Source organism: Strongylocentrotus purpuratus, unplaced genomic scaffold, assembly GCF_000002235.5.
Source record: "Strongylocentrotus purpuratus isolate Spur 01 unplaced genomic scaffold, Spur_5.0 spur5_scaffold_6, whole genome shotgun sequence".
Lineage (NCBI taxonomy): Eukaryota > Metazoa > Echinodermata > Echinoidea > Camarodonta > Strongylocentrotidae > Strongylocentrotus > Strongylocentrotus purpuratus.
Genome location: NW_022145612.1, coordinates 59,041,151 through 59,064,296, shown reverse-complemented (window position 1 = coordinate 59,064,296; position 23,146 = coordinate 59,041,151). Strand labels below are relative to the sequence as shown.

Sequence of the window (23,146 nt, the reverse complement as noted above, 5' to 3'; positions counted from 1 at the left end):
ATCTACATTGAGCACGTGCATGGGGGAGGGGGTGGAGTTGAAGGTCCCCCTTCTTTTTATTTGATATGTATAAACTTCCATTGAAGTTCACATATTATGATGATTACTTTTGGTCATGTTACTATAATTGAAAACGGAACAATTATAATGAATCTTTAAACGAATGGGTGGAACCGATCGATAGGTCTTCAAGAATGCCAAATTTCATCGATGTTTACCCTTCCCGCTCTCAGACATTGGGATTTATTGAAAGTCGCCATTCATTGTCATCCTAAGTTTTCTATAAATATTCAAAACTCTTTTTTTTTTATTATCATTATTATTATTATCAGTATTGTTATTATTATTAGGAATAGTCATCATCGTCATCATCAACATAATCAGTATCTCACTCCTGAAGACGGACAGTCAACCTGTCCGAAACGTCGAGTCTACTCTCCTGCTCCTGCTCTGCAACTCTACTCAACTCTCCAACTCAATCCAGTCTTTTACTCAAACCTCTCATCCTATCTACAACTTTCTGGTTTACAGTCCTTTTCAGGACTATACTCACTTCTGAAAGATACTCTTCCTTCCAATCTCCACTTTCTCGCCTTTTCTATTTTCACTTCTATTTTCTATCCACTTTCCTTAGTCCTTCTAGGACTTTACACATGGTGTACCGTAAACCTCTACCGTGATTATTCATACCACCATGCAAACCTTCAAACATAATCAGTATTATTATCATCATCATAATTATTATTACTATGATATTATCATTATAATTATTGATATTGATGCGCTACCTGAATAAATTTAGAGGTGTCGTGGTATATACTAGGAGTTTAAATTCACTTGGCTCTCAATCCAAGGGTTGAGGGTTCGAATTCAGCCCGGCCCTATAACGTCCTTGGGGCAAGATATCAATTCATATTTGCCACGTACTCTCCACCCAGGTGTAAATGGATCCGGGAAATGGGTACCTGGCAATTGCTAGGGCAATGGTAATTGCATGCAGGGTCCTCATCAGACTTCCCTGAGAAAACAAAATTATAATTGTTATATTATTAGTGTAATTGGAATGGGTCTTAAAGTTTTTAATCATCTTCAGAGGTCCGTATTAACACTTTTCATATACAAGCGAATTAAACGGTCATACTTACACGAGTCAGCTGTGCATGTACTAACATTATCCAACAAGAGTAACCATGGCCAACTTGAGTCCCAACTTTGGCGATTTTAGCTCAATGTTATGGTATATTACGACATGAGGTTGCTTTTCCGGAGATTATTTCAAAAAGTAAATTGAATTACATTACAAGCATTGTAAAAGACGTATTTTGGGGAGGCAGTTGCCCCCATCCCCACCCCACCCCCCCCCCCAAAAAAAAATCAAACGTGGTTCGTTTCTAAATTGACATCAGTGATTTACAAACGTTGTCGAAAGCTTGAATTGACATGATTTCCCAGGGTTTTTTCTCAGTTTTTTTTTGTAAGTTATCCTTTTTTGTGACGCGGATGTTTTTTCTGCCCCCCCCCCCCCTCCCAAAAAAGTTTTGAAGTGCTCAATACGCCACTGGGTCTTGTAGAATAAAATATTATCAGTCTGTCATCGTCACGGGAACCAGGTAATCCCTGTATGAAGCCTATGGGAATTAGGAAATTAGAAGCTTGTTGTGGTAATACTTAAACGTTTCCGACCTATAGCTATATATTGACTTCAACAAAAATAATTTAATATATGAGCATCGGATCAGCTTGATTCTCCAGGGGCGGATCCAGCTTTTTGCCAAGGGGGGGGGGGGGTAAACCGCCGAACCCCCCCCCCCCCCAGATCCGCCCATGTTCTCTTGATGACTTCTTTAAACAAACACACGCTAACGTTTGAGCGACAGACCGTTTCGAGGAATTGAAACGAAATGGGGATTTCCCGGGGGATTTCCACTCGTGAATACATAAATATGTTTTTACTATCTTTGGTATATCGTTTGTGTTAGATTCATGGTGTATTACTCGTTGTTGCTCCGATTCACTGGTGAGTCAATCAGACATTGTCTTTTAAATTGCAGATTAATGTTCTATATAGTCAAATTGTTATCAGAGTTATTAATTTAAGTGACAGATCTGCGTGTATATTATGTATTCCCGGAATGTGTTGTTTCATACAGAATAATATATGCAGTATCATAAAAAGTTCCGAACAACAAAGCAAGGGCCGGGGAATTCCCCTGCTTTTTTACAGGTAAGCCGAGTCCAGAACCTCGTGTTCTGAAACGAGCGCTGAACAGTCATTGCGGCCACCTGCAGAATAGTGTGAAGTAACACTGCGTTTCCAAAAATCAAAGCTGATGTCATGAATTTAATGTTATCGTTTTCATGTAAAATTCACTTGTCAACTTTTGTTTTCTTTATATTTAAACATATTGAATTGCAATCTGGTGTGAAATGACAGCCCTCAATGCATTGACCGCAGGGGCGGATCCAGCCGGCGGCCCAATTCGTGAGAAAATATTTAGCGACGACTCAGCCGACCGGCCGAATAAGTGGGTGGATTGGTGAGCACCCCCCCCCCCCCCCCCGGCTCCCTCCGCCCCTGCTTGACCGAATGAACGTCTAACTTATTACCTCTATACGTTTTTTCGTTCTTCGTTTATAATAAAAGTTATCAATAATGCATTTCTTTCCAGAAAAGTAGGACTAACTTGCTTCCAGCATGGCACCAACGTACTCGAAAGTACTCGACGACGATTCACTCATTAACAAAGTGAGTGAAAGCATCGATGCAGTCATATACTATGTCCGCCTCGGTCTCGATCTTTTAGGAAACGCAGCGGATGTTTCCAATGTGTTGGGGAAACCAATACCACACTTTGAAGACGCCATGTTTCAGTGTTTGTATACATGGCGTAACGAACAGGGCACGGGGTGCGAGGAAACATTGATGGAGATTTTTGAGGAACTTGGGCTAGAGGATGCACTGGCCCTTCTTAAGAAAGGTAAATGTTGTTCATTTCCCTTTTAACTAAATGATTTTTGACACTTTTAAAAATTCTTTCTTACTTTTCTTCAGCCTTTTCCCTGTCTGTTTTTCTCCCCCCTTGTTATTATTTCTTTTGTTATTCCTTAATTTATTTCCTGTATCAATTACCAAAATGTATTACCAAAACAACAACAAAAAAGCTAGTCAACGTTGGTCCCGTTGGAACAAATTTAATAATGATACAAACAAAAAAATCTTAGTCATTAGTAGACTAGCTAATAATCTCAGAGAATAGAGAACATTTGCAGTTTCAGACGTTTAACTGAATTATTTATATATTTTCGACTTGCCATATTTTCCGAAGTATTCGGAAGCAGACTCCTAATTTTATAACAACATTATTATAAGCATCTCAAAAAAGTTTGGAAACTTTGTTTGATTGATTTTATTTCTGCATTTTTCAACACAGTATAAAATAATATACAATCTAGGTACATAAATTGTATAATATTAAAAAAGTTAAAATACATATATAATCATACCATGATATAAATCAATTGAATAATTATATCTTTCCCAATACAAAAACAGTTGAAAAATCATTTCAAAATTGTATGATCGATTATATCTCTTTTGTCATGGATTAATCATCATTAGGGTGTTAACTATGCATTCAGGTATATGAGTTAACGTCCCCTAACAAGCAGATTGCAAAAGTGACTGTGGTTATATTTACTCTTCAATTTGCTCATTTAGCTCAAACAAGGTATTTCACATACGTACCTGAAAATTAAACATGAATAAAACTTGAATGGAAAAATATATTGATAGTAAAGTTGTAATGATAACATGGACAAAACCAAATATCAACACGTATAAGTAGGTTACTCCACATTAATGAATCATTATTTTCTCTGGTTCAGTTTTGCTTTGATATTGCACATTGAAGAAGAAATACAAGAATAGCAATTTAATAAATGAAAATGCAAGTGGAAACATAAGCATATAGACATTGTTTTGTTCACTTGATCTTTCTAGTATGAGTTCAAATATTCAAGGTGAATTAAGCAGTCGAACAACCGTGAATTGTCGCTCACGACAGAGTGGAGTGTTAAAGGTAAAGACCAGTATTGGAAACGCCCCAATTTCAAAAAGTGAAATGGAAGCTCTCATTACCAATCATGTGAAAGAATATGTTTTGACTAATACATGATTTGCCGGGAAACCGCCTACTAATTCATATATTTGTTCAATTTGTTTCTCTCATGGTCTGTGAGAGATATAGGGTAGTCCCATATACATCTTTCTGTGTATAGTGCTTGTAACTTTACGAAGAATGGGCAAAATTTCTTATCATTTTGATGATTCCAGAACCTTGCAGATGCTAGATGCTAGATGATCAACCTTTTCTGATCGATTCCACAACGTTTCTTTCACAATGCAATCGCATGACCATAACTGGTCTTTACCTTTAAAAAGATGGCTCTGGATGTGAAGAGCGTTTTAATATAGGCGACGAGAGGAGATATTGTTATGATTGTGTATTCATGGAACTTACCAGAGGCGGCCCTCCGGAGGGGGGGGGGGACAAGGGGGTACAGTCCCCCCTCCCCACTTTTTCAAGCACCCCAAAAGTGCCCCCTTTTACATAGGAAAAGTGCCCCTTAAACTTTTTAAGAATTGCCCCTTTTTACACAGGAATAGAGCCCCTTTTACTTTGTAAAAGTGCCCCTTCCCCTTTTCAGCTCTGATAAGTGCCCCTTTTATTTGGACAGCGTGCTCCTTTTCCTTCGACAAGTTCCTATTTTCCTTTGCAATTAGTGTCCATTTTCTATTCTCGTCAGTGCCTTTTTAATCTCTAGTAAGTGCCCCTAGTTAGGTACGAGAAGTGCCTTTTTTTTTTACTTTTGATAAGTGCCCCCTTCACCTCTGATAATTTTACTATTTAAATCTGAGAGGTACGTGCCTCTTTTACTTTGACAAGTGATCCTTTTCCTTTGAAAGAAGTGCCTCTTCCCCTTTTAATAACTACCCCCATTTTAATTCGGATAAGCGCACCTTATATTTTCACATGTGCCCTTTCTAATAAGTGCCGCTTTTCCTAATGATAATTGCCCGATTAAGAAAAAAGATCCCCTTCCCCTTCTCATAAGTGCCCCTTCACCTCCGATAAATGCCCCTTTAAAATCTGATCGGTGCCCATTTTCTCCTAACTATTGCATATTTTCCTTTATTACAAGTGCCCCTTTTTCATTCACATAAATGCCCCTTTTCATATCTGTTCAACGCCTCTTTTCAGGTGCGATAAGTGCCTCTTTTCACCTCTGATAATTTCCCTTTTAACAATATATAATAATATCTTATAAATGCCCCTATCAAAATCTGATGGGGGCCCCTTTTCCGTCGACAAATGCCCATTTCCTATTCTGATGACTGACTTTTTCCATTCTTGGTGATTGCCTCTTTTTTGAGGGTGTAAGAAGTACCCCATTTTTACCTCTGATAATTACTCTTTGTACCTTGGCACATGCTCCTTTTCTTTCCTGATAAATGTCCCATTTTCCTTTCATCATTAAACGCGCCCTAGCTAATTTCAAGCGACTGAGAGCAATTTCCCCCAAAAGCTAGCTCGATACGCTCGCACGCATCTATAGATGATATACTTATGATACTATCAAAGGTCTTTTCAGTCTTCCGTTATGAGAATGTGCTTATAACCCCATTAGGATTGGGTTTTTTTCCTCCTTATAAGATGTAATTTTTCGCACTGCGACCTCACACATCTTAAAATCTTTACTCGCTCGCTCGCAAACAATGTTTTAAACAATCAAACCCAACTGCAAAGCATGATGCTTAAGCAATATGTTGTATGGTGTATCAAGTGAAAAGAATCATCCCTGATAATTGTATTCACAATGTAGGGGTATATACCAATGTCAAAAAAATTGTATATTTTCGCTTTGAGATTTCCCTTTGTAGGTGCCCTTTTTTCTCCAGAAAGTGCCCTTTTTTATTGGTGCCCCCCACACTTTGGGAGTCGCTCGGCCGCCCCTGGAACGTACAGTACAATCAAATAACGGCAATTAAAAAAGTGTAAAGTTGCAAAATACACGGCTCTCTTTCGACTGTGCAATACTTCTTTGAAGAGTGTGTAGGGCTGCTTTGCTTCCAGTTGACCTTCCATGAACAACATACAGGTACACACCGTGCATGCACTGAAACAAACGTAAATGAAGTCCAAAAAACATGCAAGCACTAAAACAATCATGATGCCTTATCGTTTAAACAAAGATGCAAAACCCTTCATTTCACATGAGTTCAACTCTGTTTGAAGAAGACAAAAAATATTAAGAAAAAACCGAGTATTTTAAAATGCTAGAACATCTTTTTGGAAAACACCAGCTTCCAGTTGCCTATTCACTATTCAGGCCTGTTGAACATTTTGTCAACCCGCTATATATATATATATATATATATATGGAGAGAGAGAGAGAGAGAGAGAGGCATATCATGCTTAGGAAAGTTAATGACGAAAAACTGTAGCGAATATTGCCCGACATGTCACCATAGTGCATAATATTTCATTTCATTTTCGGATTTTTTTAGATTTTGACATTCATGGATTATCAGTTGGGAACAAAAGGCAGTGTCATTTACCAAAATCACACTCTAGCTCTTATGTCAAAGAAAAAAGGCTGCTTTGCAAACAATACCAGTGCTTACCAGTGCATTTTGTAACTTTTCACTCTTTACCTTGCCCCGTATTCTGATGTACTGCTCACTCCATGGCAAACTTACAAACATACTATACAATATGATATCATTTCAAAGCAAAATAAATACATCATCTAATGAAACCGAACAAAGCGATGATTATGCCATGACACGAGAGATACAATCAATGAAATTCGAGTTTCCAAACTTTGAGGGGTTTATATACAGTGTATCCCAGAAAAAAGAAACCGAGAATAACCGATTTTGCGTGTATTACGAGCCGGACTTTGTTGTGTGAAAGGTACCCCTTTACCGGAGATTTTGGGGACATGAATGCGGGGGGGGGGGGGGGGGGGGGGGGGGGTGGAGATTTTTTTTTCCGCCCTCGCACGATGCCCCAAAATCGGGTACCATCGCCCGAGGCCGGGTTAAATATGACTGAGGGCATAAGCAAGCATTTTGATTCATGCATGCAGATCAACAGTACAGAATATCTGGAAGAGCCGAGGCCTATCTCTCAGTCTGAAGGTCCGTCTGCTTCAAGCAACTTCTTTCTTTGTTGCTACTTACTGAAGTGCGTCCTGGGCCATGACAAAGAATAACAGAAAGAGAGTTGATGCCTTTGAAATGTGGTGCTACAGGAGGCTGTTGCAGGTGTCATGGAAAGATAAAAAGACAAATGTGTGGGTCCTGGAAAAGATTGGAACAGACTTGACCATCAGAAGGGGAATCATAGAAAGAAAACTTAACTATTTTGGGCACATCGTTAGGAGATCTGAAGGTATTGAGCATCAAATACTGCAAGGAGCAGTCGAAGGAAAACGGGGTAGAGGTCGTCCACCAATATCTTGGACTGATGATATCAATAAAGTGTCTGGACAAGGAATGAAAGGTGCAACACAAATGGCAGGTCACTTTGCATTGCGTGCTCTCGTGAAGGCCACAGCAGCGCTTTACAGCGCCACCTGAAGTTGTTGATGATGATGATGATGATGCAGAGCTGAGCTACAGTCTTCTTTCGGTGCCATTATGTGTCTTTACATATAATCATTAAATTCGTTATTCTTTTTTTTCAGAACGGCAGAAGGATGGGAGCACAAACTGTTTGAGTAACGATAAATTCCTGTACGATTTGGTCGAAAAGATAGACTGTCTGTCTTATTACACCAAGTTGGGCACACGACTATTGAAAAACGCCGCAAAAGTCCAGTACCATATTGGGCTTACTGCACCATCGTACGCTGACGCCCTGTTCAAGTGTATGATTCGGTGGAGAAACGAGAACGGAGCAAGTACCGAAGAATATACCAAACTGAGAGCAATCCTGATGAAACATGGACTGGTAAAACAAGTAGAACTGATGGATAAACTTGAAGGTAAATTTCTGATAAATTTCAGGACAAAAATCAGGATATTCCATGTACATGTAATAAAGATTGAATTTGCAGATCAGTATAATACCAATATGTAATGCGGAGGGAAGAAGTGGCAGGGACGAGACAAAAATTAGAAAATAATAACAGCATCTTAAAATAAATGTCCTTTTGCTTTTCAATCTTTTTTCGTTAGAAAACTATTCCACCATAAATGCAAAGATCCCATTACAAAACATTACATCCTATGCTTTATCATGGATGTAAGCTATTTTTAGACTTTAGGCTAATTTCATCCCCAGTGATGTCTGATTGAGTTATTATGTTAAGCACTACATGCATAAGCTATTACCATAAGTGGTGATATTAGGCGTTTGTTCGTTTGTTTATTTATTTATGGTGATGGTCTCATCAGGATGAGTAGATTTAGTACCAGGTCGTTACGCCAATTTGTGCTAACGGACTAACTCCAAACAAAGTCCAAATATCGACAAAATCTAACTAGGGCAGGCTTCTCGAAACCACCATCAGTCTAAGTTCTTGGACATCCCAAAGAAAAGCGTATTGTTGAACTAACACGCATTTCAATGGGATGTTCATGAACTTAGAATAACGACGGTTTCGAGAAAATGGCCCATAGGTCTCATTGGTCTCATTGGTATGACTGGGATGTAATCGAGAACAATCATTTATTATGATCGTCCCAGATTCGATTTCTGCTCATATTATTCTTCCAGTAACCAATTCTATTATGTGTTCATGCATGTTGATAGTTGTCTTATACATAATTACAAATTTATCATCATTTTTCTTACCTGTGTTCATGAAATGATTCTGACAATCTGATTTATTCTTGACAGATGAGTTTATCGACACATGTTTACTGATCAATAATGTTGGGAGAAGATTTAGATTTTTTATCTATATCAAATTAATAAAATTCTCAGATTCTTTTAATGGACAGAGGTAAGATGAAGTTATTCCGACTTTATTTAATAGTGTGTTTCTCTTTTCATTTCACAGATGAGGTTACAAGCTCAACCAATAGCGCCATCAAAGAATCAGAAGCTTGTCTCTAAACACGTATATGATTAGTTCAGATATGACTTGGTAAACCGCCGCAAATATAAATCAAAACGAAAACTAAAATCCGCCCCATTTTTTTACATCTAAATAAATGTCATCTGCGCACAACAAAATTAATGTCCATTAATTTATAACTGTTATCATTATTTTTATTACAAGTGACGCGCTAGTGCCCTTTGGCAAGGCATTAACCCTCATTGCCAAGTCCCTCGCAGAGGACTTCAAGCCGTCGGTCTCCTGGTTGTTTACTTACAAGCATGCACGTGATCTCTTAGCAGTCAGGTAAAACAGACCAGCCACCCAACCAACTTATAACCTTTTATAATTATTTTAAAAAGTTTGTAAAAATATTATATTCGTGTATTACCATTTTGTTTGGTGTATATAAAATTAACAATTTCAAATCTCTGTATATTCTACTCCCATACCCCATGAAGGTCGTTAAATTTCAATAAACTAAACTAATTTAAACTAAACTAAATCGAGCTATGTGATATAACATACAGAAACGCGTATTGCACTTACGTCATCATTAACATTTTAAAAAACGCCGCGGTTTACCAGCGCATATCTGAACCAAGAGAAACCAGCTTTCCAACCCGCAAAGAGATACCAGCAACTTCATTCCGTTAAAGCAGAACAAAGAAAAAACAGAATGGCAAAAGTTTGAAACAAATTTGACAAAAAATGAGAAAGTTATGAATGTTTGAAATATGTGATCATTACATCTCTATATGCGTATTCCAAGTTTGCCAGACGATGGCCTGTTTGTTTTGTTTCAAAATACTAATTTGTGGTTATCTTCTTCATGTACTAAGAGCTTCCTCTTTCACGACACTACTTAAAATATATAATGGATAGCTTATTGTTATGGGTCTACTTCTAAAAAGGAAAGATCGTCCTGAGTAAAACATTTTGAGCAAATAAAATGTACTTCTAGTCATTTTGAGGGTTGTAAAAAGTGGGGGAGTTTTCCGGCACTACCGTATAATTATTAACATCACAGTCACATCACCGATTTAACCAATTTGGCCTTTCCATAATGTTTCGTGATTACAACTTTCTTCAATATGTCATAACTTTCTAATTTTCTGTCCGGTTTCTTTCAAACTTTCATCAATCTGCTTCTTTGATGTTCTGCTTTCTTTAAAAACACTTTGGTATAGTATAGTTGAATTTCCCTTTTACTTTGGGCAGAACAATCCGTGTTATATAGAACGGCACGCCCAACAGAGTGTGTTATATTGTAGGTGTTGGTATAATCATACACGTGTAGTGATTGTTAACTTTTTTTAAAAACTTTTTTACTGTGAATTGGAAATATTGACAGCTTTTTTTACATTTATTTATAATTAAACTACTCGTTTCGGCCAATTTTGATAGAAAATAAATCACAAGCTAAAAACAATGTACACCCTAAGAAACGTAAATTATGTGGATGTTGAGGAGTGCAAAATTTCGTCAAACATGTTTTATGCTACAAAAAATAATTATAAAAGCAACTTTTAAACATCAATAGGATGTCGCTATTCGGCAAATAACATAACAACAAGGTGATATTGAATATGCATCACACTTTGCTTTTAACAACATCTTACTCTTGCGACAACAATCTTATAAACACCTGGGCATTATTGTACAAAACCGTCGTAGATACAAGTCCGTCGACATCCCATGCACTGAGATGTAAGTTCAATAGGGTGTCGGCGAACTTATATCTATGACGGTTTCGTGAAACGATGCCCTCGTATATACCAAAGAAAAGGAACATGTCGAAATGACAAATGTGATTCTAGATTATGTGCTGTTATGTTCTGCGATACACACGCACATTATGGTCTTTATTTTGAACAACAAAAGAGTAAAAATCAGAAACACAACACAATAAAGCGAAAAGAGAAAAGCGAAAAACACATCCAAATATTCAAAGCGTTACTTTGTGAATATTGTTTCATTGTTAGAATGTCGTAAAATCTACTTTTAAAAAATCTACTCGTCAACTGTGATGAAGTGCCGATGCGTCTTTCAGCTGAATAATATGAGTTTCCGTTTTATTATAATAATAAATAATAATAATAATTATGTGAACTAACTCTATTTTCTACTTCTTATCAGTCAAAATTTCGACAGCTAATATATAATTAGAGACATTGAGAGCTGCTGGTATAACCAGTTCAGAACTCGGGTAGTATACTATACGATACGTTTAGTTAAGAAAGCAATGATACATTAAAACAGTCAATCATAGGTGTACATAAGCTCGACGTGAACGGCTCTTCATTAATGACGTGATTTCTAATTTTCAAGTAGATAAGATTGAATAATAATTTAAATATTTTACATTTCTACAGGTTTTATTTTTATTTATGTATTTTGTTTCCATGTTTACTTCAATCTTTAGACAGTTTTATTTCAATTTCGAATGTTTTTTTCCATGATAATTGTACTTATCGTTCTTTTTGCGCAGTTAAAAACAGTACTTTATAGACTTACTAATGGATGAAGACATAGTATACGGTGCATTGTGCTCTTACTTCATTATACAAAAAGTTCCTGTGCTTCCATCAAGCTTCCACCAGGTTCAAAGTCATTCCAGATTTATAACAGGGGTGGATCTGGGGAGGGGAGTGGGGGGACGAGATCACAGAGGTCCGGAACCCACCCCTCCCCCCTTTTTTTTCTTGTTTGGAATTTTGGAAATGATTGCAACCATTTACAAAATCCTAGATCCGCCCTATAATATTCAGATCGTCAGTACTGTATACAAGCTAAGTGAAGCAATGTTTACGTTGTGCATAAGCTTTCGTAAGGTTTATATTTGATTTTTTTCTTAGAGCACAAAGTCTACCTCTTCAAATCATGTGTTTTAATATAGGGGGAAAATGTAACTGGTCACAAAGCAAATGATGACAGCCATATGAGCCACACTTACAAAATAAGTTAAACTGCAATACCTTTATACGTTGAAGTATTTCATTCTTGATATCAAATATTTTGTTACAACTTCGCCCGTTAATTTACGCTCAAAAGAATACACAGGAAATAATAATTTAATGATCTCATGATTTTCTATTCTCTTTACGAATCATGTTTATCATTTTCGACCACAGCGTAAAACAAAATACCTGGATATTATATTAATGTATTCTATACATCAGGATAAATTTCATGACCTTTTTATATTGTACTGCGGGGCAGTGCAGGAACAAAATGCGTGCAAAAGTAAACGGGGCATTTTTAAAACACATATTAGTATCCAATTATTAGTCATCACATGTACTTTTACTGTATGGAAATATCGTAACAAGAATATGGAAGCTCAAGACAGGTATACAGTACTTTTCAGGTACAGAACTTTTTGTATGACTATCTGTGAATAGAGTCGTGGTTAAAATATGAAACGATTTTTGCTACGAAAATCTTTAAACCAAAACAATATTCTACAGGTTCTATACGATTATAAATCTCAACAATATACTGACAAAAACGTCCAACATTAATTGCTTCAGATATTGTTTGTAGATCTTACCTCCCCACTCCACATGAGTACCTCTCTGATGTATATTTGTCATCGCCCCACCTTTCCCTATCTTGCACCCAAGCTTATTTTATTAAACATCACGGTTATCGATTTTTGTTTTCTTCTTCAAAATGATAAATAAAATACTTTTTGAATAAAATATCTCTGGCTCTATAGATCTTATGATGTTGAAGTTGATTTGGTGGCATGTTTTGTTTGTTTTTCTTAGTATATTTTGTAACGTACATCATAAGTACAAGCAGATAAAGGTTGATTTTAGCAGGGTCCACATTAAAATCAAACTCATTTATAATGCGACGAAGATATTAACAACAACACAAATTTCTCAGATAATTTAGATTACGTTGATATTTTACTTCAATGAATTTATTTTGTGAAAAGAATGACAATACATACAATACTCTATGAACTTACAACTATATCGGGTGTCTACAAGAAATGGAATGTATGAATCATACGCTTACAAGTCATAAATACAATGTGAAATATATCTATGCCAAGTAGGCGTTGTTATCGTACTCCGAGACTGATTTGGTTGCATGCTCGTTGTATGAAGCTCCGTTGTAGTTAGTATCCACTTTCTTCTTTGACGAGGAGCTCATCTTGCATACCATGACGACTACCAGACCGACGGCGATGGCGAGTACGACGGAAGCTGCCGTGATCACGCCTATCACCCATGGTTCGAGACCGGAATTCGGCTCCACTGGGTTAGCCGTGGTCGCTTCAGGGTCCGTCGTCATCATAGACTCCGTAGTTATCGGCGCCACATATTCCAGGGAGGCCGACACCAAGTTGGAAAGATCTCCCGCATTCCCTGCTTCGTCTATTGCAACGATGCCAAAGAAGTACACCACTTTATCCCCTCGTGCAGGTAATTCTACGACCAGCGACTCAACGACACCCGACGTCCCAACCGTAGAGAGATTGCCCGCTATGATCTGGTGATCCATGAACGGGTCGCTGGTGGTGAAGTTTTCTCGTAGGCTGTCGAATGTTGTTGCGTAGCGGAGGTCGTAGTAAGAAGCTTAAGGAATTGATTGAGGAAAAGCAAGGTGATACGATTATTAGATGTAGTGGTGTTGGTGTTTGAGTTGTGTTGTGGTTGGTTGGTTGTTTGTTTGAGGTGTTCTGAGTTGGCTCTGATATGGTGCAGAAAGACGATAAAAAGAGTTGCTCTAATCCGTAGTAATGTATGTGTGAACACAACAGAGGCGGATCCAAATTTGTTAGAAAAGGAGACCAAACTTTAACATTAAACTTCCGTAATCTCTTGGTAGCCTAGCTATATAGGCTAAGCCTATACTGTAGGTTGGAGCGCTGTCGATTTTTATCCTATATAGATGTATCCGTATGCCAAATATTATGTCCATGTAATTGTTTCACAATTACAAACATCATTGGAATCAATATGTATGTTTATCAACAAAATATAACACATTATACGATTTGGTTGATTGTATCGAAGTCTTACTTTCCATGTAACTATAATGTATGTATAGCAAAGTGACCCTTGAAATTATATTCATAGGACATAAAAGAATATTAAATCTCCAGGAGGGAGATGTTTTTAGTACATGTACTCTTTTGAAGAAAAAGTTATCCTGAAAAAAAAATATGAAAGAAATAAGAAATAATCACCTGTGCCCTGGTCGTAGTCATCGCCCACCGCTGTCCACTGCAGCGTCACGCTTGCATTGTCGTAACTCGTAGCAATAACACCGAGATCGGTGATTCGTGACGGAGCGAGCTCATCACCGGTGGGAGCAACGAAATTCTCGACCTCAAACACGCCGCCTGACCCCGTCCGAGCGAAAGGCTCGGCGGGCTCGTATGTCGCCGGAGAAGGAGTGTATCGATCTGTGATGATAAGAGTTTGCATGAAAAAGCAAAATCAGGAACATAAAATTCTCACAATAAACCAATTTTGCACTGCTGATTATTCTGCATATCTTAAGCATTATTTATAGATAACTTTACTGTTTTTATTCTTGTTTATTCATAATCCATTCAAAGGATTACAATAATAGATATTGATTTTGTTGTCGCCACAGTGAAAATATAGTATTCATGTCGACATATTGATAGAGTCGGAACATTTCTCCGCACCCTTGGAGTGAACCCAGAGACGCCCACATGAGTACTTACCCGGAGATAACGGAAGACCTCTCGAACTCCTCTTCGATCTCGAACTGATTGACGCCGTTGAGTCTTCGTTGTTCACCTGTACCTTAATGCTGTATCGTCCATTGTTGTCAAATTGTAAGAAGTAGGCCGAATAGACGCCATCATTCTTGGTAATGTCAGCACCTGTGAACGTGAAAATAAGTAGCTTTAGGTGTATTTTTCTTACCACTTGCGGTTTCAGGGGCAGAAACACCCCTGGTGTGACATACTTATGGTTTACAAAATGCCGGGACAAAATGAAAATGAGCCCCTAATCTTGTGTTTTTTGCCCCCCCCCCCCCCCCCCCGCGCCCTCACCCTCCTTAGAACTTTAACAAAAAATGGCACCTGCTAAAAATATATAACTTTTACAGATATTTCCTCCTTGATATGCACTGGTTCCGCTGTCCACGAGGCGTCATTCGTGATGCTATCGTATAAACATTGAAAGCAGCGATACAGATTAAACTGGCGTTTAATTATTGCTTTCTTGTATGCCGCATGCATACAACTTTCATTTACCTGCGCCATTATCAAAAAGTGGAAGATACGTGGTAGCTGCCCCTGGGCTTTCTATCACGGCCTGAACACCGGCATTCACGACAGGTAGGTAGCCTTTTCGAACTTCGGCGAAAATCTCGAGGCTTGGTGTCACAGTGTGGTCTATGGTCTAAAACGGGGGAGGGGAAACAAACTAATGTCAAGTTATATAATAGCTGCCGATCAATTAACTTTCCTCAAATGTATAAAGTGAATTCTAGAAATGTTATACTTTAAAATAAGATCTCCAACGTCGATAACTTAATAATAAACTGAGTCAAATTCATTAAATATTGATGAAGGGTGATTTTTCTTGGGTTTAAAAGATTATTCATTTCATAGTGCATGGGGTGAGATATGTTGATTTAGTACAGTGTCGGATTTAGGGGATACAGTCGGCCCTTGCTCGTTTTATTGGTTCAAACATAAAACAATGTTCTCCCTTGAATATTGAGTCTGCCCCCAGCCCTTTTACTTAATCCCGGATCCGCCGGTGATTAATATGGATTAATACCTGTGATCCAACGATGGCGTTGACTGTGATTGGTGCATCGGTTTGTGACGTAGGTTTGGATTCTATGGTAACCAGTACGGTCTCCTTCTCGTCAGAATCGCTGTCCACAGAGAACCTCCAAAGTCCTGTCTGTTTTTCAAAAAACAAAATTAATGTTCATTCTGCGCTTCTCTCTGCACCCCATCTCTCCCACACCTTTCTGCTCCTCCTCCAAATATTTAAGGGTTTACAATGCACGGAGCCATCTCTTCATTTATCCCTCCCCTCCCTCACCCCAACCCCGAGTTAGATGAATTTGAAACTGTAATTTACGTAACAAACATGTTGCTGACGAAAGTTTTCCCGAAGTCTTTATGAGAATGAAATGAATTTGGAATTATACCATTAAACTGATGTTCAGTTTCACGGTTGGAAATTATGCAGCGCCTTTGATGGATTTTTTTTTTAATTGCCTGCATCTACCCCTACTTGTGTGTTTCCCTACGTTTGAGGAGCGTTTAACTTGCGACCATGTAACAGAGTAACTGTCCTTACCTTGGCCGTTTCTTTGATGATCACGGCGATGATTTGAGATGTATTATCTCTGTTGTACTGTGTAGCGTCGGTACGGTCGATGACGGCGCCAGTAGGGTCCGTGACCACCACATTGATGGGGTCATCGAGCCAGGAGAAGGTGAGTACTGTGTCCACGCCCAATGTAGAATCGATGAGAAAGGTGTCATCTACGGAGCCGTCGGCGGGGATTTCCAGGGCCCCGCTATATAACTGAGAATTCAAAGATTTTTTTTTCTTCTTCTTTCATGATGATTTGTTATTTTCTCCTTTGAGGGGGGGGGGGGGTCTCATGGGAATATATACATTTCTCTTGATTACACACTCAAATATTTGCTGTTTTCTTGTTCTTGTTATCTTTTGTACTATTTAAGTTAATTTTCAGGTATTTCTATATAATAAATGGATTATTTCTAATACCATATATTAGGAAGGGATTCAAAGGCGAGTCCGGGGGTGTGTAAGGCAGTGGCGGATCCAGGGGGGGGGCCCGGGGGCCCGGGCCCACCCCCTTGAGAAAAAAATCATGTAAAATCACGTGATTTTTACGATTTTGGGGGGTTGGGCCCCCCCCCCTGGCGCTCAAGGGGGGGGTGCAAATTGAAATTTTTTTGAGGATCAAAAAAAAAAAAAGTGCTCACTACCCCCCCCCCCCCCCCCCCCCCCCCCCCCCCCCCCCCCCCCCCCCCCCCCCCCCCCCCCCCCCCCCCCCACTGAGCGATTTTTTGGCCGGCGCGTTTTTCAAATTTTCGGGAGCAAAAAAAATAAATAAATAAATAAAAAAAAAAAATAAAAAAATTGTGCTCTGTACCCCCGCCCCCCCCCCCCCCCCCCCCCACTGAGCGACTTTTCGGCCGGCGCGATTTTCAAATTTTCGGGAGCAAAAAAAAAAAAAAAGTTGGGCCCCCTCCCCTAAGAAATCCTGGATCCGCGCCTGGTGTAAGGAGCTCGAGGCACCTATGTTGAGAGATTAAAAACACCTTCTTTTTCTTCGATAAATACTGTGTTGCGTGAAAACTTAAATATGGTGGTTGTTGTTGTTGTTGTGTTCTTTTTTGCTTGTCTATTTGTTTGTTTGTTTTCGATTTTTGTTTTGTTTTGTTTTTTTGATCATGAAATTAAGAACTGAAACGCTTTTATTATGTGAGAACCTTTTCTTTTCTTTCTTTACATTTTACCTCGAAATAAATTTCACCCCTACCCTTTCAGATAATACTGGATCCGCCCCCGAGGTTTGTCAGATTTGTGTTTTGGGTCTCCATTTATCATTACAGGCCTGTACCTGAATGGGTAAAGTCTCTGTGCTGAGGCCGGGTCTTGTCGAGACGGTAGCGGTGAACGCGTCGTTGAGAGCCGTCGAGGTGGCGGTGTCAGGGTAGAAGAAACCGAGTCCGTTGGTTCGGACCGATAACTCCAGCAAGTTCGGATCAGCTGCATCGCTGAAAGCTGCATTTCGACAATAAAACTTAGATAAAATTAAATCAATTCAAGAGTCAATTTGTTGTCCACTCAACCATGAATATAAACAGCGATAAATATATAAATAGTATATGTATTGCATTTTTTTAAAATTTTTATTTATGGAAACTGCCCCCTACCCTAGCCCCCGCTGTGTACAGTCATTATTTAGTGACAAAGCAGTGGCCTCGTATGTGTGAGGCCCCAGGATCAAAACCGTGTTGATGTGCTATATTAGTGCCCTTTTGTGGGGCATTAATCCTCATTACTGTCATTTATGACTTAAGGGCGTAGGTCCCCTAGTTGATAAGCATAGTAGCATACACATGCTTTAGCAGTCACGCAAAACACACATTGGCAAATTATTATTCAATAAAATCTAAGCATGTATACTATTATCTAGATCTATTCTTTTTTAATTATTTTTAAAATATATTCCATAAATTGGGGTAAAACAAAAATATTCCAACTATATGAGCGACAGTGTAAATTAAGGAAAATCACGGAATTAAAATATTTAACAAAAACATGACAGGCCACAACAACAAAAACCAAAACGTAATTTTTTACACTCCTGAAATTGTAACATTCTCCAGAAATCAGAGAGGAATGCAAGTTTCCCTCCTTTTTGCAAAATATTGATTAGTGTTAGGATTAGGGGGGGGGGTGTATAGTACATGTGTACATTGCATGCAACATATTTTGGAATTTCCTCAATTTTATAGGCGTAATTGTCTATGTATGGACAATAAAACTTGAATATTAGATCTTGAATGTGGCCATTATTGAAGACATTTTATTTTTTCGATCAACTTCATGTACATGGAAAGTCGACATTTTACCTATGGTATCGACGATGACCCCGGCTTCTTCGACCTCGTCAAAGACTTCGTCGATGTATGGCTGTCGGTTCTGTTGTCCATCACTGATAAGGAGAATATAACCGCCTGCCGGGTCCTCCATTCCCGTTTCCCCCTTCAAAATCTGACAAAAACCCAAACCAGTAAAATTAATGTACACACGTTTGAAGTACTGGTAAATTCAATAAAATTGCCTCCAATGGTCGATTAGCGTAAGTAATAGGGACTTTTAGATTTGCGTGGACTGATACGTATGACGTCCATTCAAGGCAATGCATTAAAACGACGTCGATCGTAACAATCCACGTTGTCGTTGTGCAAATCTAAAAGTCCCTAATAACGCATTCGAAATGACGCCTCGTCTGCAAGGGGCATTAGGATATCAACGGAGCTATCTAATGTTTTCAACAATCTTGCTCACTCTAAGCCCTCTATGTCAGCAAATGACGAAGCCGTACAGTGTAAGGTTGATACAATTATATAGTCAGTGCATTAGTTCCCTTAAGAAAGAGATCATTTTCTATTGCTATGTCGGAAATCAGATAGGGTTTAATCCGTTATGTCAGTTGCACACCAGGCGTCATTTTTTATGACGTAGGACTGCGTCACTGACTTAATTTATCGGCCTTATACAGTGCGTCCCAAGAATTATCGATGTTTTATCATAACTTAGTCACAATTAAAATTGATAAATGACGCATATTTGGAAAGCTTAGATCCTCCTCTTTCATTTGATGCAACTCATATGATGCATATTTCACGCACAAGTGATTAAAATGAATTTGAAGAGAGGAAACCAAAAAGTTATTTGGCGGATGGTATCTGAATTTCAAGAAGAACATTACATTTCTATAAAGTTGAGTTTCTGCCCTTTCATAATGCACCTCAATCAGGAAAAATAAACAAGGAATGACAAAGTTCTGTTTGTTTAAAGTAGTGCTTGCATTTCCATAATTTTATCAAACGAATATTCGTTTTCACTGGCTGCCTGCCGTACCAACAAGCATAATTGACAACAGACTTAACTCCGTTTCGTTGACAATCAGCCATGCTTAAAGTCTTTCGTCTACGGCTGATTGTCAGCGAAACGGAGTTAAGTCTTTTGTCAACTCTGTGCATTAATCACCTCATTGAGGGAGCTAAATGCCCCTCAGGGCACAGGAGAAAAGACTGAACAACTATTTGAAAGAAGGGCATGAAGATGGCGAGCGGATGTCGAGATGGATTTGCCCGGAATGCACAAAGAATATTCATTAGATCGCAACCACTTTCGAAAAATCAACCCTTAAGGCAAATTTAAAGCCTTGTAGGCCTGTTTCACGTATTTTAATCCGAACATGATTTTTATTGAAAGAATATGGTATTGAGATTGTCCTTGAATTAATTTTTCGAAAGTAGTTGCGATCGTGTTGTTTTATTTTTTGTTCTGTTTTCACTACCCGTCCAAATATCATTCAATTAACACCTTCCGGGTCATTAGAATCGGATTGTTTTATTTTTTGTTTTGTTTTCACTACCCATCCAAATATCACTCAATTAACACCTTCCGGGTCATTAGAATCGGATTGTTTTTATTTATTTTTTATTTTTTTAACTACCCATCCAAATATCACTCAATTAACACATTCCGGGTCATAAGAATCGGGTTGTTTTATTTTTTGTTTTGTTTTCACTACCCATCCAGATATCACTCAATTAACACCTTCCGGGTCATTAGAATCGGATTGTTTGTTTTTTTTGTTTTTTTTCACTACCCATCCAAATGTCACTCAATTAACACCTTCCGGGTCATTAGAATCGGATTGTTTTATTTTTTGTTTTGTTTTCACTACCTCACTCAATTAACACCTTCCGGGTCATAAGAATCGGGTTGTATGAGATGGTGTTATCATTATGAGAACAGCATTATTGAAACCATTAGATTAATGATTAAATAAAGGGAAGAAAACGGGGATTCCATCCCATACAATAATTTTACATAAAATATATGTTTTATATATAATTATTAAATATGTTTTTGAAGGGAGCTGTCGGGAAGTTTACAGTATATAACTGGGAATGGGCAATTAATCACTAATTGATGGCCTATAGTGCATACTCACTTTGATTCCGTCCAATACCCCGCACCCAATACAAGTCGGCCCATTAGCAATACTCGGCAGTCCCATGACGAGGTCCTCACGGCTGTTATCGGTGATTTCGGTTAAGTTCTCGATGATTCGGGAATAGTCGGAGAAATGCGCTATCCCGACGAAGCTACCGTCATCGATGGTGTAGCGAAGATATTGAGTGGCTGCCTGGTTGAGTTTGGTCAATCTGTCATTGCCCTAGAAAGAACAAAAATATAAATAAAAAATGGAACATACATTACAGCTAAAATGCTATTAAAACAAGGCCCTTTTCAGATTTGCCGAGTGTGGATCCCGATCTTTACCGAATACGAGTGTTTTCGTCGTATTTGAAATATTCATGGATCAGTTATGTCAAGCCACCCAGGCCATGTTGTTAATCGAGTTCTTCATAGTTATGCAGAGCTATATTACTTTGGGGCCTTTACAAATCAATGCTTAAGGAATGAATACTCATGACATTAATGTTATGTCTGACAACATGGAATGCCAAGTCATACCAGACTGTTGATGGAATTATCTGTGGAAAGTGTCAAGAACACAGGCAATATTACCATTGCTATTTTGTTTTTGTATTTTGATGATTGTATTATCATGTAAAGATCGAATTACTTTGTAAAAACAGACAATATCAGCCTTGAGCTGCAAGTCATGTTTTTTTTTAAATAGTAAACAATTCAATCAATCAATCAATGTCCTTTGCTTAAAAAAAGTGCAAAATGAATTTGTTTATGTAAAAGTTCTTTGTATACAAAGACGACTTAAAAGATATAAATTTCAATGAGTGCGAAAAATTGAACCCTTCAAAAGTATGATTAAAAATTATATCTGGATTCATATTATTATTATTATTATTATTATTATTATATTTCAGCGGGTCTTTGAACATCTGGGGGCACCTTTCAAATGTTTCGAGTGAATACTTACCCCCATACTCCCACTGACATCGAGTACGAGAGCGACTCGCCTGTCTCGAGCCTGCACCAGCCTGAATGTAGGCGTCGTGTCGAAGTCTTCTTCGATCGGGGGGTTGTTGTCGTCGATGAAGTCGTCTGTCTCGAGCATGACGTCCCAGGCGCTACGACTGTCGCAGAGTTTGTTGTGCTTGTTTGGGGCTTCGCGGTTGTGGTAGCCTGGTCCGTCATCGCTGTGGCAGAATCCGGTCACCTGTATTGCAAAACGAATTGAAGTCATGAATGCATATAGTTATGATTTAAAACGATAGGATTGGAACGTCCAACCTAAACGTCCGTGTGTTAACGATGCTGACCACGAGGGGACTTTCATCGACATGGTTGACGAGATATATTTAATTCTTCGACGAAACGTTCTCTTGCATTTATTAGTATTTTCATGCTACTAATTTTTTTGTTACCCTCTTCTTGAATGCAGTGTAATCCCTTTCGGTAGGCCTATAACATATGATAATTGGCGAGGTCTGAATAAATAAAACAAAACGAGGTAAAAAGAAACATGTGATGGCGATAATAGAAGGCGTCCTTATACCTGCAGTCACACCACCAAACCGATTCCAGGCCGATTCTTGACCATAGGGGTAATCAATGTCATTTTTTTTTGGAGGGGGGGGGGTCAGATCTGCGCACCGTAACACATACATTTTGGGATCAATTGCAAATTTAAAACTATGATACTGATTGGCAATTTTTTTTTTTTGGTCATTTGCAATTGTCGTTGGCAATTTGTGTTACGGGGTCTTATCGATATCGGTCTCGTCGACGTGACAAGGGTATGATAAAAGAAGCTTACCGAGTCCAGGAACTGTGCATACATGATGGATCCCGGCGAGGTTTGTCCCTCGAGATCGGGGAAGTAGAAGCAATCATCTTCGTAGAGGCCTGTATCACGGTCACGCTGACAAGGAGCAAATGTGTTGATGTTGAGTGCCTCTCCATTGAGCTGGTCGGTGCACCGGGTGGCGACGATCTCACCGCGGGAGTCGGCATAGAACTTCTGGACGCCATCGTCGTCCGTGTGGTATTCATCGAAGAGCCCCCATCGAAGATGACCCCATTCGTGAATCAGGAGCTTGCCTATGGTAGGAAAAGAGGACGTATGTAGAAATGAATCTATCGATCCACCCAAGCTACCTTTCCTTAAAGGCTATAATGAACTCATGTTCCATTCTCTCATCTTATTCTACCCCCTTTCTCTCTCTCTTCCTTCTCTCTCTCTCTCTCTCTCTCTCTCTCTCTCTAATGCCCCTCTTAGATCCCGTCTCACGATCACTTTT

General features: G+C 38.7%; 2 protein-coding genes across 2 annotated transcripts in view; one reads left to right on the top strand and one right to left on the bottom strand.

Moving 5' to 3' along the window:
- The first annotated feature begins 2,669 nt into the window (after positions 1-2,669).
- LOC100892455 lies at positions 2,670-11,271 on the top strand. The gene is made up of 3 exons (XM_030972550.1): positions 2,670-2,978; positions 7,753-8,052; positions 9,073-11,271. The coding sequence occupies exons 1-3, from the start codon at positions 2,696-2,698 to the stop codon at positions 9,126-9,128; spliced, it is 639 nt and encodes a 212-aa protein (XP_030828410.1). The 5' UTR covers positions 2,670-2,695; the 3' UTR covers positions 9,129-11,271.
- LOC592210 (calcium-activated chloride channel regulator 4A) overlaps positions 11,214-23,146 on the bottom strand; it is a 21,404-nt gene continuing 9,471 nt past the window's right edge. The window contains exons 3-13 of the mRNA XM_030972549.1: positions 22,663-22,946; positions 21,823-22,062; positions 20,869-21,093; positions 18,749-18,890; positions 17,731-17,894; positions 16,431-16,661; positions 15,897-16,025; positions 15,365-15,512; positions 14,825-14,986; positions 14,318-14,536; positions 11,214-13,703 (exon numbers count right to left, since the gene is read on the bottom strand). Coding sequence (XP_030828409.1) covers positions 13,168-13,703; positions 14,318-14,536; positions 14,825-14,986; positions 15,365-15,512; positions 15,897-16,025; positions 16,431-16,661; positions 17,731-17,894; positions 18,749-18,890; positions 20,869-21,093; positions 21,823-22,062; positions 22,663-22,946 — 2,480 coding nt within the window. The 3' untranslated portion in view covers positions 11,214-13,167. The remainder of the gene's footprint in view (positions 13,704-14,317; positions 14,537-14,824; positions 14,987-15,364; positions 15,513-15,896; positions 16,026-16,430; positions 16,662-17,730; positions 17,895-18,748; positions 18,891-20,868; positions 21,094-21,822; positions 22,063-22,662; positions 22,947-23,146) is intronic.

Bases quoted from the DNA above. Each gene is read 5' to 3' on its own strand.
- LOC100892455 (XM_030972550.1), top strand. From the start codon at position 2,696: ATGGCACCAACGTACTCGAAAGTACTCGACGACGATTCACTCATTAAC. The intron at 2,979-7,752 runs GTAAATGTTGTT...CTTTTTTTTCAG, and splicing joins ACTGGCCCTTCTTAAGAAAG to AACGGCAGAAGGATGGGAGC. The intron at 8,053-9,072 runs GTAAATTTCTGA...TTCATTTCACAG, and splicing joins ACTGATGGATAAACTTGAAG to ATGAGGTTACAAGCTCAACC.